Below are 16535 nucleotides of genomic sequence, written 5' to 3' on the forward strand. Positions count from 1 at the left end.
TATATATATATATATATATATATATATATATATATATATATATATATATATATATATATATATATATATAAAGTATAAAGTACAAGGTCTTGGGTACCTTTATAGACTTATTTAGAAGACATTAATAATGGCACAAGTGTGTTCTAATATATCATCATGGTACTCGTACTTTGAAAGAATAGCAAATGTAATCTTACGTTATTGATGCATTTCATATTTAATATATTAAAAAAGAAGCCAAATTCCTTATGCTTCCAGCCGCGAAGCCCCATCTTTGGAATAACTCTATCGCCTCGATAGCAACAAGTTCCGCTGATTTTTGTGACAGTTAGTTCCCTTGATGCTTTCTCTCTCTTTTTTTTTTTGTTTTTTCCTTGACGTTCAGAACATTATATAGTGACTTAAATTCTCAAAAGCGTCTTTATACCGAGGAGGTAAACATATAAACGAATTTATATCTTTCTCTCGAGTTCATAAATGAAGGGATCTTACAGATGCAAAGTTGTGAAACATTAAAGGTAAACGTGACATGTTAATTATACGTTTGTCAATATTTAAACCTTATGCCAACATTTTCTAAATAATTTATATAAGTTTTTCATTGACTGTAATGTGTTTTCGATGTACAAGTGTGCAATTCAGTGCGACATAGGTCAACTTTTTATTTTATTTATCTATATATAAACCTAAATTCCTCCCAGTTGGTTCTTTATTCTAACAAAACAGCAAGATCACAAGGACCAATGCTCTATTTGCCTGTGTTTTTCTCTGACTGTGTGTGTGTTTGTGTTTTAAATCAATCACAGAAGTTTTTCGTGTTGGCTTATGTACGAAAGGGGGATGGAACAAAATTGATCTAGCATCTGTAAATAGTTTTTATCAAACTGAAAATGTTGCTTGTGCAAGTTGACGATCAATGCAACCTTTTTTCAGTTGTACAATTAATTTTTAACTTGGCTGCTTAAATTGCAGAGATTTTTCAGTGTTTCCCTTTAATATAATTTTGGTATCAGAGACCACCAAAGTTTTGATTGATATCATGTTTTAAATAAAAAAATTATTATTATTTAATATAACCCCAGTTCTGACACCAAAGAGATTTTTTTACTTTCAAACTTAACTTACACCTTAGGAGAACCACTAGTCTTTATTTAGACAAGATTGATTGTAATCCTACAGTGTAAGACATAGCATGTTGTTTTTTGTTTAGTGCTCCCCCCAGATAAAAATATCAGGTGATGTGTCTTATGTTGTAGGACTAGATTAAATGAAGTGACGTTTTGATTGGGGCAGAGATAAATATGATTTTGCCTTTCTCATGGATAGCCATTTCAAAAAATGTAGAATCTTGCTTAAGAAGTGAATATAGTTGTGATACAAGGTTTTTGTTCCAGTAGCAGCAGGGGAGTAGCAGTACATTTCACAAAAAAGTTGTTTAAATATGAAGTATTCAGAGAAATTGCAGTTCACATTGGGAGTTATCTTTATTTAAATACTAAAATAAATTATATGAGTTGAGTATTTTTGGTAGTCTATGACTCAGATGAAGATAATCCAATATTTTTTAAGATATTCTTTTCATACATATCTAAGCTGGAAAATTTTTCAATAAGTATAGGTCATGATTTGAATGATCCAATTAATTTAATTATGACCTTGACACAGTTAATTATAGACAAGAAAATAATAGACAATAACATGGTCCAACACATCCTTTAATGGAAGAATTTGATCTTGTTACTGTATGGATAGAAAAAATCTTGCACTGATATACCTTGAGAGGTCCTTATCTCAAACAATTAACTAGATTGGAATATTTTTCAGTGTCTTCTTATCCTTAAGCCAGTCTTCAAATCTCTTAATATTGAATATCAATTAAGTCAGACCACTGTCCAGTGTCCTTGTCCTTTAAATTTAGTGAACAGATTCGAGAGGAATGGGGACATGTAAATTTAAGTATATCCTTTTGAATGATCCAGACTTTTGTATTCTGAAAAATTCATATATCTGAAGCTATAGAACTATACACTGGTAATTGAGGTTAAATTAATTTTCTCATGAAAGATACACTATTTTGGGAAACTCTTAAAATAATCATGAAGGAATAAACAAGAGGAACATGTTCTGACCCTTTGTAATTGAAACTATCTTGTTGATGAATATTAAATTGTTTCCAAAACAGAACTGAAGAGCATCAGAGGGAGAAAAAAACAAAGTAATAAAACTTTGAGCCAAATCAATGTAGAAAGTTGAAGGTGAAAAACAATGCTAGAGTTTCTTTGGTAATTTGGAAAAAAGACATTTTATGGAGAAATCGAAACCAAAAATAATTTTATAAAATGGATCAGATATTATTGAATTAGAAACAGTCTTCCAAAAACAGAAGACTTTCTGTGATAACCTTTACTCATCTAGAAATCTGACAATAGAAGCTAATCAGAGAAATACTTTTTTTTAATCTCATCCAACCCATTAACAAATGAGCTAACTACAGAAGATGTCAATTGACTGGAAGATTCACTATTATTACATGAATGTCTCTGCATTAAAAGAAATATGAAAAATGGAAAATCACCTGGCTTAGTTGGTTTTGCTACAGAATTATATATATATAGACCTTGGTCATTTTATGCTTAAAGCTTTTAATTGCACATGTGGAAATAATTATGTATCTGTTACACAAAAACAATGAGTTATTACATGAATCCCAAAGGAGGAAAAATCCAAGTTTTATTTTTGACCTGTATCTCATTTTAAGGCTGATTTAAAAATTGCTTCTTCAGCTATATAAATAGAATAAAAACATTTTGCCAAATATATAGAGGATATTTGCTTGAAACGAGTGAATAATGGACATATTTCATCGAGTGGATGAAAAACTCAGTATTTTCACAAGTGGCAAAGCCACAATTGAAAATACTAAAGTTTTTCACCCACGAGATGAAATGTATCAGTTATTCACTCGTTTCAAGCAAATAATCTTTTTATTTTATGCTCACATACGCTGGCTACCTAAAGTTTGTGACACAGTGAATTAGCAGATTTCTTACGGTAATGTCAGTTGTTTACCGTACATGTTCTGCTGTGCTATGTGTACCTGCGCGCAAAAGTATCAGATTGATAAAAAATTAACTGATATTTCCAGAATAACAAACGACAAGTTTCAAGGATAACAGACAGGGATTATTAATAAGAAAACAAGAACTAAATAAGGAAAAAGTAGTTCACTGACAGAAAATCAAAGGGAGGTAAGTATGTTCTGACCCCAAAAAGTAGTTCCTGTAGTGAAAAAATATTGTTATTTTTTCACTACAGTGAAATATCAATATTATTTTAATTATAAAATCAAGTAATTCACTGCTTAGCATAAAATAAAACTAGTGAAACTCAAACAGGCTTTATTAAAGGTTGATATAGCTGAGGCTGTAAATGTCTGATTTGTGATCTGATTGAAGAAAGATAAAGATATCCCAGAAGTGTTCTGTTTGATTGCGAAAAAAGCTTTTGATTCCGTACAATATTTAATTGAATAATCAATTCAGTGGGTTTAGTTCCTCCATCTGCAATTGGTTTTAAACATTTTTTGAAGATATTTCAAGTTTTGTCTTAAATAGTGGACACTGCTCCCAAATTTTCCCTATTTAAAAACAAGTCAGTCAAAGTGATCACCTGTCACCCTCCGTATCCGTTATTACAGTAGAATTATTAAATGCCAACATAAAAAACAATCCACATATAAAATGGTATAAATCTGACAAACCTGAACACTTAATTATCCAGTATGTACATATTTTTACCCTTACAATAATAATAATGAGGACTGTGGCAAGGGCAATATGCAGATTGTACATTGCTTATTCTAGTTTAAGATCCTGCTTCTCTATGTACAGCACTGGAAACTTTAGACTGCTTGCTTTTCATACTGCTCTGTAGTGAAGATGAACTTTGAGAAAACAGAAATAGCTTGTACTGGCTTTAACGAAGGGTTGCGGTGAAGTGAAAGAAAACATAAAGGTAAATTTTGAATCCTGAAGGAAAATTCAAACTATATTGGAATTTCTTTTAATGTAAGCAGCATGGATGATTTTACTTTTGAAAACTATACAGAGAATCTGAAAGTAGTCAGAAAAGTATTATCAAATTAGACATTTAGGAATATATAACTTGTAGGTAAAATTACTGTTATCATGTCCTTTGCACTGCGTGTTCTAGTTCATTGCTTGATAGTATTACACCCACCCACCCTGAATATTATTCAGGATCTTCCAGACACTGTTTTATCATTTCCTTTGGAGTGGAAAGGGTGATAAAGTGAAGAGAATTATTATCAGATGGTGGATTAAAAATGTCACACATTCTGTTTCTTTGTGGAGCAGTTAAATTGTCAGCTTAAAAAAAATGTTTGATCCTCGTAATCATTCTTTGTGGAAACCTCTCATTCTTGAAATAGTAGAAGAATCTGGAAATCACAAAGTCTTCTTTCTTGGAAGAAAAGGCCTTCAGAAATTATCATCCAAATCCACACTATTCTGGTAAAACATTTTTCTTTTATGGACAGAATTGAACTCCTCCACAACCACAGAAGATATTTTATCGGTTCCATTGTGGCATAACAAGTTCATAAATACAAATGGTAAATCTATTTTATATATTTTTTAAATGGTATTCCAAATCTATTAATTTCTACTTCAGTGATATAGACAGTGCCAATAGCATTTTTGTACTTATGAATATTTTTAAATAATGTGTCATATTTTTTAAAAACTGTATAATGTTGATGAATCATTCTTTTGAATGGCTTGGAATTCCTGCTTCCATACCAAATACCTGGAGAAAAGCAGAAGCTAGATACCCCAGTAAATAAAACCATTGATATGTTTAGAAAGCATGATAGAATGTTAAGGTCCTTTATTGCCTGTGAAACTTCAAAATAAATGGAATGAGATATTGAATTGGAACTACCACCTTAGTGACTGTGATCATGTGAATTTGGTACCTCTCAAGATTACTAAAGACACAAGATTTCATTGTTGTGACTTTGGTACCATTCAAGATTACAAGTGATACAGGACTGCAATGTGAATTTGGTACCATTCAAGATTACCAGTGATATAGGACTGCAATGTGAATTTGGTACCATTAAAAGATTACCAGTGATACAGGACTGCAGTGTGAATTTGGTACCATTAAAAGATTACCAGTGATACAGGACTGCAATGTGAATTTGGTACCATTCAAGATTACCAGTGATATAGGACTGAATGTGAATTTGGTACCATTAAAAGATTACCAGTGATACAGGACTGCAGTGTGAATTTGGTACCATTAAAAGATTACCAGTGATACAAGACTGCAGTGTGAATTTGGTACCATTAAAAGATTACCAGTGATACAGGACTGCAATGTGAATTTGGTACCATTCAAGATTACCAGTGATACAGGACTGCAGTGTGAATTTTGTACCATTCGAGATTACTAGTGATACAAGACTGCAGTGAATTTTGTACCATTCGAGATTACTAGTGATACAGGAATTAAGTGTAAAGTTGGTACCATTCAAAGATTACTGATAATACTAGACTTCAAAGTGAATCTAGTACCTTTCAAGATTACAGATGATACAGGACTTCAGTGTAAATTTAGTACCATTCAAAGATTAACAATGACACAAGACTTAAAAGCTTTCAACACCAAATTATCTATCAAAACATTTATACCAAAAGTTAATTCTTTAAGATGAAACTGTCTGCAAAATTATGTTTGTTCCTTCTGTAATGAATGCCCAGAAACTTTGTGCCATTTTTTACTTTTGTATGGTAAAAGCTCACTCCTGAACCTTTAGTTATGATTAAGAGATACACACACTACTTTAGGGTATTATAAAGAGAAAAATGTACCATTCAGTTTAATTAAAATGAAAGTTCTGTGCTTTTTCATCTTGGTTTTGATATTTCAGTGCTTCACAACTTTGTCAACTTGTCATAATACTTAAACTCATGTCGTGAAGCATTTATAAAGATTTATCAAAGTATTGAGCATTATTTGGTACATCTCTATACCTTTGCACGGTCAGATACAATTAGACATAGATGGAGAACGATAAAAGTAGCACTGATATGACAGAACCTATTAGCTCTTATATATATAATGTACACTGTATTATTAATATACCATGAGATGTGTAAATTTTTCATTAAAAGGAAATGAGATTGCCAAGTTTCCTTTTAATAAAAAATTTATACAACAAGCGGTATATCAAAGATGCAGCATACATACATATATTTTATATATATCACAAATACACATACTAGCTTGTAAACAGAGTTGAGATTGACTACAGGCAATTGTGTAGTGACTGAGTGAATAAACATTTCACATCCCTACCCAATATATCCTGTACAAAAGGTGCCTTAATGTCCCTTTTGCTTGTTTTATTATATGATCTTTTATTTTCATTCATATTGATTAAATAAATAAAAGACACACTTATGATTCATATATAAAAGATGGTTTTAATGAAGGAAGTAGAACACTAGAAACACATACCGGTAGTTAACTTCCTGAACACTGACAGCTCAGCCATTCAGTTAGCAGTGAATGTAATCATACTAATGAAATGAGTGCGGAATATAAACTATGCAAAATGATGGACCAACATGATATAATGCAAGCATTTTAATATATTTTCATTTGATCTAAATCATTGTTTTGCTTTACTTAACATTACTAATGACCATAAAATTGTTTTTATGCTATACCTCTCTCTTACACCCCTCCATTCGTCAGCCTGCCTGTAACTTTTACCATCATCCAGAGACATCATGGCATCGCATGACACAGGCAAAAAAGTATGTTGCTATGATGGTCCAGAAAGAGAGAGAGAGACAGAGGTAAAACTGGTATAATGACAGACCAGCCAACAGAGAGAGAGAGAGAGAGAGAGAGAGAGAGATGCTGTTTTGGGGGTTACGGGAGAATTACCATAAGGGCATTTTTGTAACTCAAAATCACTGTGTTTCTGTGTTGGTCAGTTAGTCTGCCGCCTGACCAACCAGCACAGTGAGAGAAAGTATGCGGGAGGCGCATTTGGACATTTTCAAATTTACAAATAATTGGTTTTTAGAATCTTAGTATGGCCTTTAAAAAAAAAAGAGAAAAACCAACAATTAAATAGATTAAAGTAAAAAAAAAGACAACACCAACAATTAAATAGATTATAGTGTGTGTGCCTCTTAACCAGGAAATTTAACTTGACAGGCTATTGCAACTTTGTACAATTGATAGTAAGAACACTAGATAAATCCCAAGGAAAGTGTTCACATGCAGTTACAATGAACCACATTCTTGTAGGTTGCTTGATGTAAGTTCAGTTTCATGGGTTTCATCAAGCTGAAATTCTTTTTCTCTCTCACTAAAGATTTCTGCACAGTTTGTCATTTATGCATATGAGAGAGAGGGAGAAAGAAAGGGAAATCAGAAACAGTTGTGATGAAATTGTGTACCATGTTAAATTCATTTAGAAAACATGGTTTATTAATATTTTTATTGCTATTATGTTGCTAATAATTAATCACTGGAAATTCATCATTGATCAATAGAACTGACGGGATACAGTTGAAACAGTTGAAACTAGGTTCATATATATGTATTAATATGCCATGGGTGGGTCACAATTTGATATACTGTCAGTGTAACAAACAGCTTATACCAACACTTATATATATGTGTGGGTCTGTGTTTGTGTGTACATGAGAATATGGGCACATTTGTATAGGTGTAAATGGGCACAAATATTCATGCTGTATATATGTATATATGTATTGTTAGGCATTTATCTATAGTATCTATAGGTATGCATTTGGAGGCACATGTACATGTGTATGTCTGCATAGGTATTATGTGGGTATATTTGTGTGTGTGTGTGTGTGTGTGTGTGTGTGCATTTTTTGAGCTACAAATATTGCATATTATCTCTTTGTTGATTGCTGATCAATACAAAAAAATTAAACAAAGAAAATATATTTTCAGTGTAAATTCAGTGCTGGAGACTCTTGTCTCGAAAGCATTTAAAGAAAGCAAACATATAATCTATCTTCATGAATCATTTTATTTTCTTATGAGGTTTAAGGAAAGGCAAAACAAATTTAAAGGTGCCTGTAATAATAGGTCCTCTTTCTGTTTTGTTAATTTTAAATCAAGATAAATTGTCATCTAATACACATCCATTTATTTATTCCATTTGATTAATATAGACATAGTGCAGGTAACTTTTCACTAGTATAGATTATTTCATTTAATGTTTACATATTTCTTTTTATGACCTTTACTTCTAAACTCACTTGATGCTAACAATCCTAATATAATAATATAGGCCTCTATCCCATAACTCATTCATACTTGAGTCAACATTATCAAATCACAGTAGGTTGATTTTGGCCTGACATCATATTTAAACCTGTGACATTGTAACCTTTACCTCTAAACTCACTTGTATGGGTCTTACCCCTAAACTCATATGTGATTAGTTGCTTCTACTCATAGTGGGACATTTCAGACATGATACCATGATCATACACATTGATATTTTACCAAACAAGACTGCAAGCCTATGGTCAGATTCAAACACTTAATTTCATTGTATTGAAAATGAAATTTGTAGTTCAGCACTCAACCACAGGGCTATAAAAAGTGTCCTCTAATGATCCATTCATTGTGACATTATGAAGTTAATATGACGTAATAACAACCATGGGCTTGATGGCAGTTCAGAATTGCCATTGTTTACATCCCGATTATTTCCTAGCATGTGATGGAAAAAGGTGAAGATATTCTGACTGATGTGAGTCTTTTTCCAACAGGAACATTGTCTCTTTATGATGCAGGTTGAATCCTTTTGACTCTCTGAAAGACACTGGGGGAGGGGTTATCATAGTGATACTTTCCAAATTTGGCAGATGAACATCTGGCTACATGTGTGAAAAATAGATTCTTACAAAGTGATAGATGTTAAAAATAACACTTGTTGACATTTAAAAATGAACTGAAATACATAACCTTTTAATTTTGGAATGGTATACCTGCAACTGTGTAATGAAAAAAAGTACAAAAAGTCATTTGGTTTTTGTAGCTAGAAACAATTGCTTATGTTGATGTTGTTGTACGTGTGTGTGATTTGGATTTTTAATGTAGCTTTAACAATTTTCCAGTCATATCACTACGATGTCTGCAGTGTGGCCGTTTATAGTGATGTCTAACACTGGGGCATCATGCCGCAGACACGTAGCATGATCTCCCACCCAGTCACATTATCCTGTTACCAGGCCGACCAGTCCTAACACTAACCTCTTAATGCTGAGCGCCAAGCGAGGCAGGTGTTAGTCCATTTTTTTAAGTATTTGGTATGACCCGGCCGGGGATCGAACCCACGACCTCCCTCATCCGAGGCGGACGCTAACCCCTAGGCCACCGGAGCAGTGCTTATGTTGATGTAAACGATGGCTTGTCATCTTGCTGCTGTAATGGCATGCAATAACCTGGAGCACGAGGGCAGTTAAAAATGGCCATTGTTTAGCATGGGACAGAAAATTCAGAGAATATTCTGATTGGTTATCAAGAATATGATGGAAAATTTTAGAACTCTTCGAACTGGGTACTACATTTGTTTTCAAGTTTTCATTTACCTAAATCAGTTGGAAAAATGGTTACGATCTCTTGTATAAGTCCTTAATTTGGTATGTACAACTGGTGGTATGGCTTTTGATAACAAAAGTGGTCTGCGGAGAACTCGCCCTAGGAGAACTTGCCCCAACGTATCTGGAGAAGTCGCCCCAGTTGGTTGGAGAAGTCACCCCAAAACTTGTCACCGAAATAACCTTTTTATTACTGAATTAAGTCTTCTTTTACGTGACTCATATTTAGATTTTTATATTTACGCGATCACAAAAGAGATATTAACTGGTAATCATAACAAGCAATATCATAGTAATATTTCCAAGGACGAAATTAAGTCTTTATGTAATCTAATGAATGACGACAGTATAGTGATTAAAAATGATGATAAGTCAAACATTATTATTATTATGAATCAAGATGATTATGTTAAAGAAGTTGAACGTCAATTAGAAATTAAATAAAAAATTTCAACATGCATTAATGAGGTCGCTAAAAATAATAATTCCGTATATGAGGAATTTGATACTTTCCCTCTTTACATACGTATACCTCAATTCTACATATTACCCAAAACTTGTAAACATCTTGACCATGATTTACCTTTAAATTATCCAGGATGACCCATTATATCAGATTGTAATTCATATACTGAAAACCTTCAAAATTTATTGATAGTGTTTTACAACCTTTAATGAAATCACTTCCTTCATACATTAAAGATACAACTACTTGCATTAAAAAGTTGAAGTCTATTCCACAGCTATCTGATAATTTCAATCCTGGTATCATTAGATGTAACATCACTATATACCAACATTCCGCATGCAGATGGTATTGAAGCGTGTAAATATTTTCTTGATAACAATCCTAATAATAGCACACTATCAAGTGAAGATGTTTGTAAAATAATTAAAACTTATCTTGGAAAATAATTATTTCAATTTAATAATACGAATTACATACAAATAATGGGTACTACAATGGGTATTAATATGGCTCCTTCATACTCTTCCCTTTAATGGGTGAATTAGAAAAAGATTTTCTCCAAAACGAAAAGTTTAATCCATCTCTTTGGTTCAGATTTTTAGATGACATACTTATGATCTGGAAGCATTCAACTGAAGAACTGAAAAAAATGTATTGATCGCCTCGATAATTTTCACCCGACGATTAAATATATCTGTCTAGTACGCATGTTTCATTTTTAGATGTAAATGTAATTTTAAAAAATATTGATAACACTATCTCTACAAATATTCATATCAAGGAAACTAGTATCCACCAGTATGTATGCGTGATCATGGTGTTTTTATATATAATAAAATAACGTAATCTTGTTTATTTTGCATCGGTAATTTAGTAGTGAAATATTTTTTAAACTTCTCGTTCAACTTGAAATAGTTTGTTATTATTGAGAAATAATAAAATTACGAACACTGACAAAAAATAAGAGAGAAAAAAAACTAAATGATGGACGTAGTACAAGTGATCTTTCAGAAACTGTCCGAATTCTGCGCATTAGCCATGATGACGAACTCGCTAGCGACCGCATTTCCTGAGTAGGCGTCAATGATCATTTTTATCGAGTTAAGTATCATTCGTCAGTGGTTAGCAGATCTCAATGAACAATCAGATTAAATTGTTCATTTAGAGAGATGATAGTATAACTCTTTGGTTTATTGACGGTCATCGCCAATTCAGTCGATTTCGGATTATAGAGGTCTATGCCATAAAGTTATCTCAGGATGACTTAGGTTATTAGGTTGGAACCCTTACATATATAAAACTGTAGACATCACATCATGCTTACACCCTCTCTATTTTTCCAAATAAAATGCATCTAATGATTTGAAGAGCAGAGCAAAAGGGACAGATAACACTTATTTTTCGTTAAGTACAGACACGGAGCTGATCAAATGGAAAAGTTGAAAAATTGCAATTTGTATAGATTTTAATAAGTTATTAAGTTGAAGAAAAACAACAATAAATAAAGCCTTAACAACCATGTGGCGACATCTCAGAATTACTATATATGATCCTTGGGGCGACTTCTCCAGGCGAAGTGGGGCGACTTCTCCTGACACCTGGGATAAGTTTTCCCAGGGCGAGTTCTCCGCTATGCACAAAACGCATGTATACTAATTGTAACTCTAGTACGATAAGACGAATGTAGGTCAACCCGTCTATGGAAATGTTAGTGCACAGTATTACGAAAACGAAAGTTGACATATTCCCGGAAGAAAGAAAAAAGTATGCATGGGAGTTGGGAACCTGGGTAACACTTCCTGTCTTAAAAGTGTATGTTGGTAATGGATGACAACATTTAACTTGTCCTTGTTGTTAACGAAAATCCTGACATTTTACTGAAAAGAAAAACCCGACGAAAACAGAAGGCTGTTAAAATGGCTCAATCTATTAGTACTGCGGTAAGTTCTCGGGTCATTTAGATCACGGGGGCTCGTATCGTTGTTTAAATTTGACCTGTCATACATGTACTATATAACAACTAGTTATTATATAGTACATGTATGACAGGTCAATTTGAAACAACGATACGAGCCTCTGTGATTTAGACTACAAGAAAACCAGGTCGTTAGACCACAGGTGTCTGACGTTTTGTCAATAAAGTACGATGAAATCTCTGACAACAATTAATCACCGTATCGGTACAATAAAACACATAGTACCGATAAGGTGATTTCATGTTGTCAGAGATTTCATCGTACTGTATTGATAAAACGTCAGACTCCTGTAATTAGACCAACCACAGGGGGGTAGTATCGTTGCTTACAATTTACCCGTCATACATGTACTGTAGCTATTGTATAGTGCATGTATGACGGGTAAATTGTAAGCAGCGATACGAGCCCCTGTGAGACCAATACGTTGTTGTCTGCCTTTTTTTTTTTTTTTTTTTTTTTTTTTTTAATGACATTACTGGTAGTGTAATGTTAGGTTTAAAAAAAGGCAGAGAACATCTGGTTGGTGTAACCAGTAACTAGGTTATAAGAATCCATGTAATTTGAAAGATTTATGATGCGTTGGCATAAATAAAGGAACAATAAATCTCAAATGAGCTTTCTTGCTGACATTACAGGATTTGTAAAGACAGTTTGTAAACACGATTTAGAGGACTTAACAAACCATTTGGTCTCTTATTGAAGCTTACACTACAGTAGTCTATATAATAGGCAGCAAGACATTTCAACCCCAATATAATTCCCAAGACATTTCGATCCCAGCCATGGAACAATTCAACCCCAATTCATGCATTCAAGAAAATAAAAAAGATGTCAACAGTAAATTATAATTAGTTACTTTTGGGGAGGGGGCACTTCTTAAGTTCTTTGACCTGCGACCTGTTTAAGAATCGATATTGACATCTGAGGATAAACTTCCATTAGACTAACAACTTCAGCACAGATGTTTACCTCAGAGATTCGCCTCTTTCGACCTGCATACAATTTTACATGCTATCACATCTTTAATGAATGTAAGTTCATTTCCCAAGCTTACTGCTAGATATGGCAGGACAATGCCAGCTGATTATGCAATTGCAAATGCGCTGAATGGAATATCACCCTTTCATTAGTCAACCAGATATGACCTACTGTGCCTTTTGGATATAGTACACAATTAATTTTACTAAATATTCTCAACATTTGTTTCTCAGACCTGACCTTTCCACTGTGTGACAATCAATGCAAATCATATGTTAATCTAAAATACCTTCAAAGATGACTTCACAGTGAAGTCTCACCTGCATTTTTTTGAGAGGCTGGACTATAAACAGAGCAGCATGTAAACAGAACACAGATTTCACTTCCAGATCATCACCATTGCCGTATTACTCGCTGCACTGTTGCCGAATTACACATGGACAACCACACCCTGAGCTCATATTCTCAAGATTAAACAGTTACCTTTAAATCCCTACCAAAAATGAATAAATATAACTCTTCTATCACCACCAAAATAAGAGAGGAAACAAGTTCTAAAAATATACTAGAACCACATTCGTGGGTACTGAACCAGAACTATCAATTGTGACCTGATTCCAATTACCTCATTTTCAGTCGATCAAATGGAATGGTAGCATCCACAAATTTGGATCAAGAAAATTTTGTTCACGTTATTTTATGGGCCATATTTCATTCTCCCACCTCTCATTTACAGATTAGTAATTAAGATAAGTTTAAGAGTAAAAAGGCAAGTGTTTAGAAGTGTTTATCTGTTTAACGGGAAGCACATGTGAATACATAAGATACAACTGAAGTCTTTAAAATGAAAGAAAATATAGTTAAATATGAAATTAATTTATTTAAGATGAAAAGATTACGACAGACTGGTATCCAGAAATCGGTTATCATCATCATGCGATGTCTGGGTTACGGGGGCTCGTATCGTTGCTTACAATTTAGCTGTCATACATATACTATGTAGTTGTTTATAGTGCATGTATGACAGGTAAATTGTAAGCAACTATATGAGCCCCTGTGGTGGTGGTGGTGTGAGGATTATTTGTAGATATTACTTTAATAGTGTTTACTACCCTGAGAAGAATAAAGGGAATTAAGACTGATTATTGTGTAAGATGATTTGGTAACTCATTACATTATTATGTAAGATGATTTGGTAATTCATTACATTTGAAAAGGGAATTAAGACTGATTATTGTGTAAGATGATTTGGTTACTCATTTTTTTTTTTTTTTTTTTAATTAACCCCGTAATAGGTTGACCAATGGGTCGGGGAACCATCCCAGGGTCACCTTACAATCAAACATTTCTGGTTATCAGATAATCTAGGGATAATAAATATAATCTACAGAGAAAGTAAAAAAGAAAAACACACACACACACACGCATATACACATGCATATGGCACACAATCTCGGTGACATGGCTTTTGTGATATTACAGTATTTTGTTCCTGTTTAACCTCAAGTCAGAGACAAGTTAAATGTTCATTGTTGAGGTCCATTTTTGAAGAAATTGGTCCTCTTTTTTATTTACCTTAGCAGTGTATTTTTCAATGTTCTTATACATTGCAACTATTTGCTTAAAAGCAAAAATAGAAGGATTTTTCATATTGAATCTGCAAGTATAAATATAATATTTTGCCAAAATAAGCAGAAAATTACCCAAACTGTCCAGTTGTTCACTTCCTAAAAATGTTTCTTTTTTGGACAGATGTACAATATTTGGGCAAAAAGGTGCAAAAACTTCAATAAAACGGTACCAAAACTGTGAAGTAATACTGCAGTCATAAAAGAGATGCTGAATACTTTCAGTTTCACTCTTACAGAAAGTACATTTGTTGTCATCAAATATGTTAATTCTTTTAAGAAAATCATTAGTAGCAATTATTCTATGGATTAATTTAAAGTTAAAAGAGATCAACTTGGTATCCTTGGTACAGCATTTTGCCCGGCTATATATATCAGACCACTCCTCACTACTTATATTTTTATTAAATACTTGCATCCAAGTTTCTTGCTTCACAGTGTGTTGCCTTTTAGCTTCCTGTAAAAGATCTTTGTAAACAAACTTGAGTGAATCTTGTTTTCGCAAGTTCGTTATTTTATCCTCCTGTTTATCAAAATTATTATGTACTAGGTGTTTTTTTATGGCATCTTTCCATGCTTTAGGAATTCTGGATATTAAGGAGAAGTATTTCAAGAAATCATCGCTTCCAGTTTTTTGTTTTATTATCTCAAAAGGTATTAAATTACCGTGAACATCTACTAGATCGTTCAGAATTTCAAAACCAGCTTCTGTCCAGGATTTGTATTGATAGATCATTTTAGGGGGGACAAAATTTAAAATACTCATGGATAGATACTCATTAGGACTTTGCGGTTCTTCTTTCCATTTAGATACTGCCAAAATTACATCTCTCCAAAAACTGTTTTTAATGAACTTACAAAATTCTTCTAATTTCCTGATTTGGTTACTCATTACATATGAAAAGGGAATTAAAACCGATGATTGTGTAAGATGATTTGGTAGCTCATTACATTTGAAAAGGGAATTAAGACTGATTATTGTGTATGATGATTTGGTAACTCATTACATATGAAAAGGGAATTAAGACTGATTATTGTGTAAGATGATTTGGTTACTCATTACATATGAAAAGGGAATTAAAACCGATTATTGTGTAAGATGATTTGGTAGCTCATTACATTTGAAAAGGGAATTAAGACTGATTATTGTGTAAGATGATTTGGTAACTTATTACATATGAAAAGGGAATTAAAACCAATTATTGTGTAAGATGATTTGGTAGCTCATTACATTTGAAAAGGGAATTAAGACTGATTATTGTGTATGATGATTTGGTAACTCATTACATTTGAAAGCTTCTTAATATCTTAAAATAGTTTTGTTCTGTATTTTGTTTTAGTCACTGTTTCACATAGGGATGCAAGATTGAGAATAAAGGATCCACTTGGTGTCAAAACTGGGGGTCACACTGAGTAAATATATCCAACAAACTTTGGTATCAAAGCTGGGTATCCAATTTAATACAAATGAGGGTACAGACACTGTAATAGTTCTTGTTCTTGGAAGATCTCAAATATTTTAATTTTGTATTAATTGTGTTTTAATTTTAGTCTATGTTCCAGACCTTGTGGAACAATGTAATTCAGAATTTTGAAAGTTTCTACAAGATCTAAGTGTAAGCCACCTTTATAGAGATAATCTTTGAAAGTATGGCCTCTAGTTATCATGTTGACATGGTCAGAACAAAACTATATAGCACTGACTGATGTGTTAGTGAGACATCCAACCACTTCCCTTCCATCATACTTATTATTGACATCTTACATTGTAGGATTGGGGAGGCTGATAGTGATG

At 32.9% G+C, this 16535-nt stretch overlaps 1 protein-coding gene across 5 annotated transcripts in view; it reads left to right on the forward strand.

Annotated features, from left to right (window-relative positions):
* The first annotated feature begins 372 nt into the window (after positions 1-372).
* The window catches only part of LOC149797675 (uncharacterized), a 56720-nt gene continuing 40557 nt past the window's right edge, over positions 373-16535 (forward strand). For 2 of the 5 annotated variants that reach the window (XR_016421859.1, XM_089962590.1), the window contains exon 1: positions 11877-12098. Coding sequence is in view for 3 of the 5 variants with exons in the window: in XM_089962590.1 (XP_089818716.1) it covers positions 12075-12098 (24 nt within the window). In the remaining 2 variants the exon portion in view is untranslated. Of the gene's footprint in view, positions 519-3883; positions 4015-11876; positions 12099-16535 lie in introns of those variants that run through there. The other 3 variants (XM_089962588.1, XM_089962589.1, XM_089962587.1) reach the window with 3 other exon arrangements.

The sequence above is a fragment of the Sinohyriopsis cumingii genome, chromosome 6, assembly GCF_028554795.1.
Source record: "Sinohyriopsis cumingii isolate HCF-2022 chromosome 6, ASM2855479v2, whole genome shotgun sequence".
Taxonomy (NCBI): Eukaryota; Metazoa; Mollusca; class Bivalvia; order Unionida; family Unionidae; genus Sinohyriopsis; species Sinohyriopsis cumingii.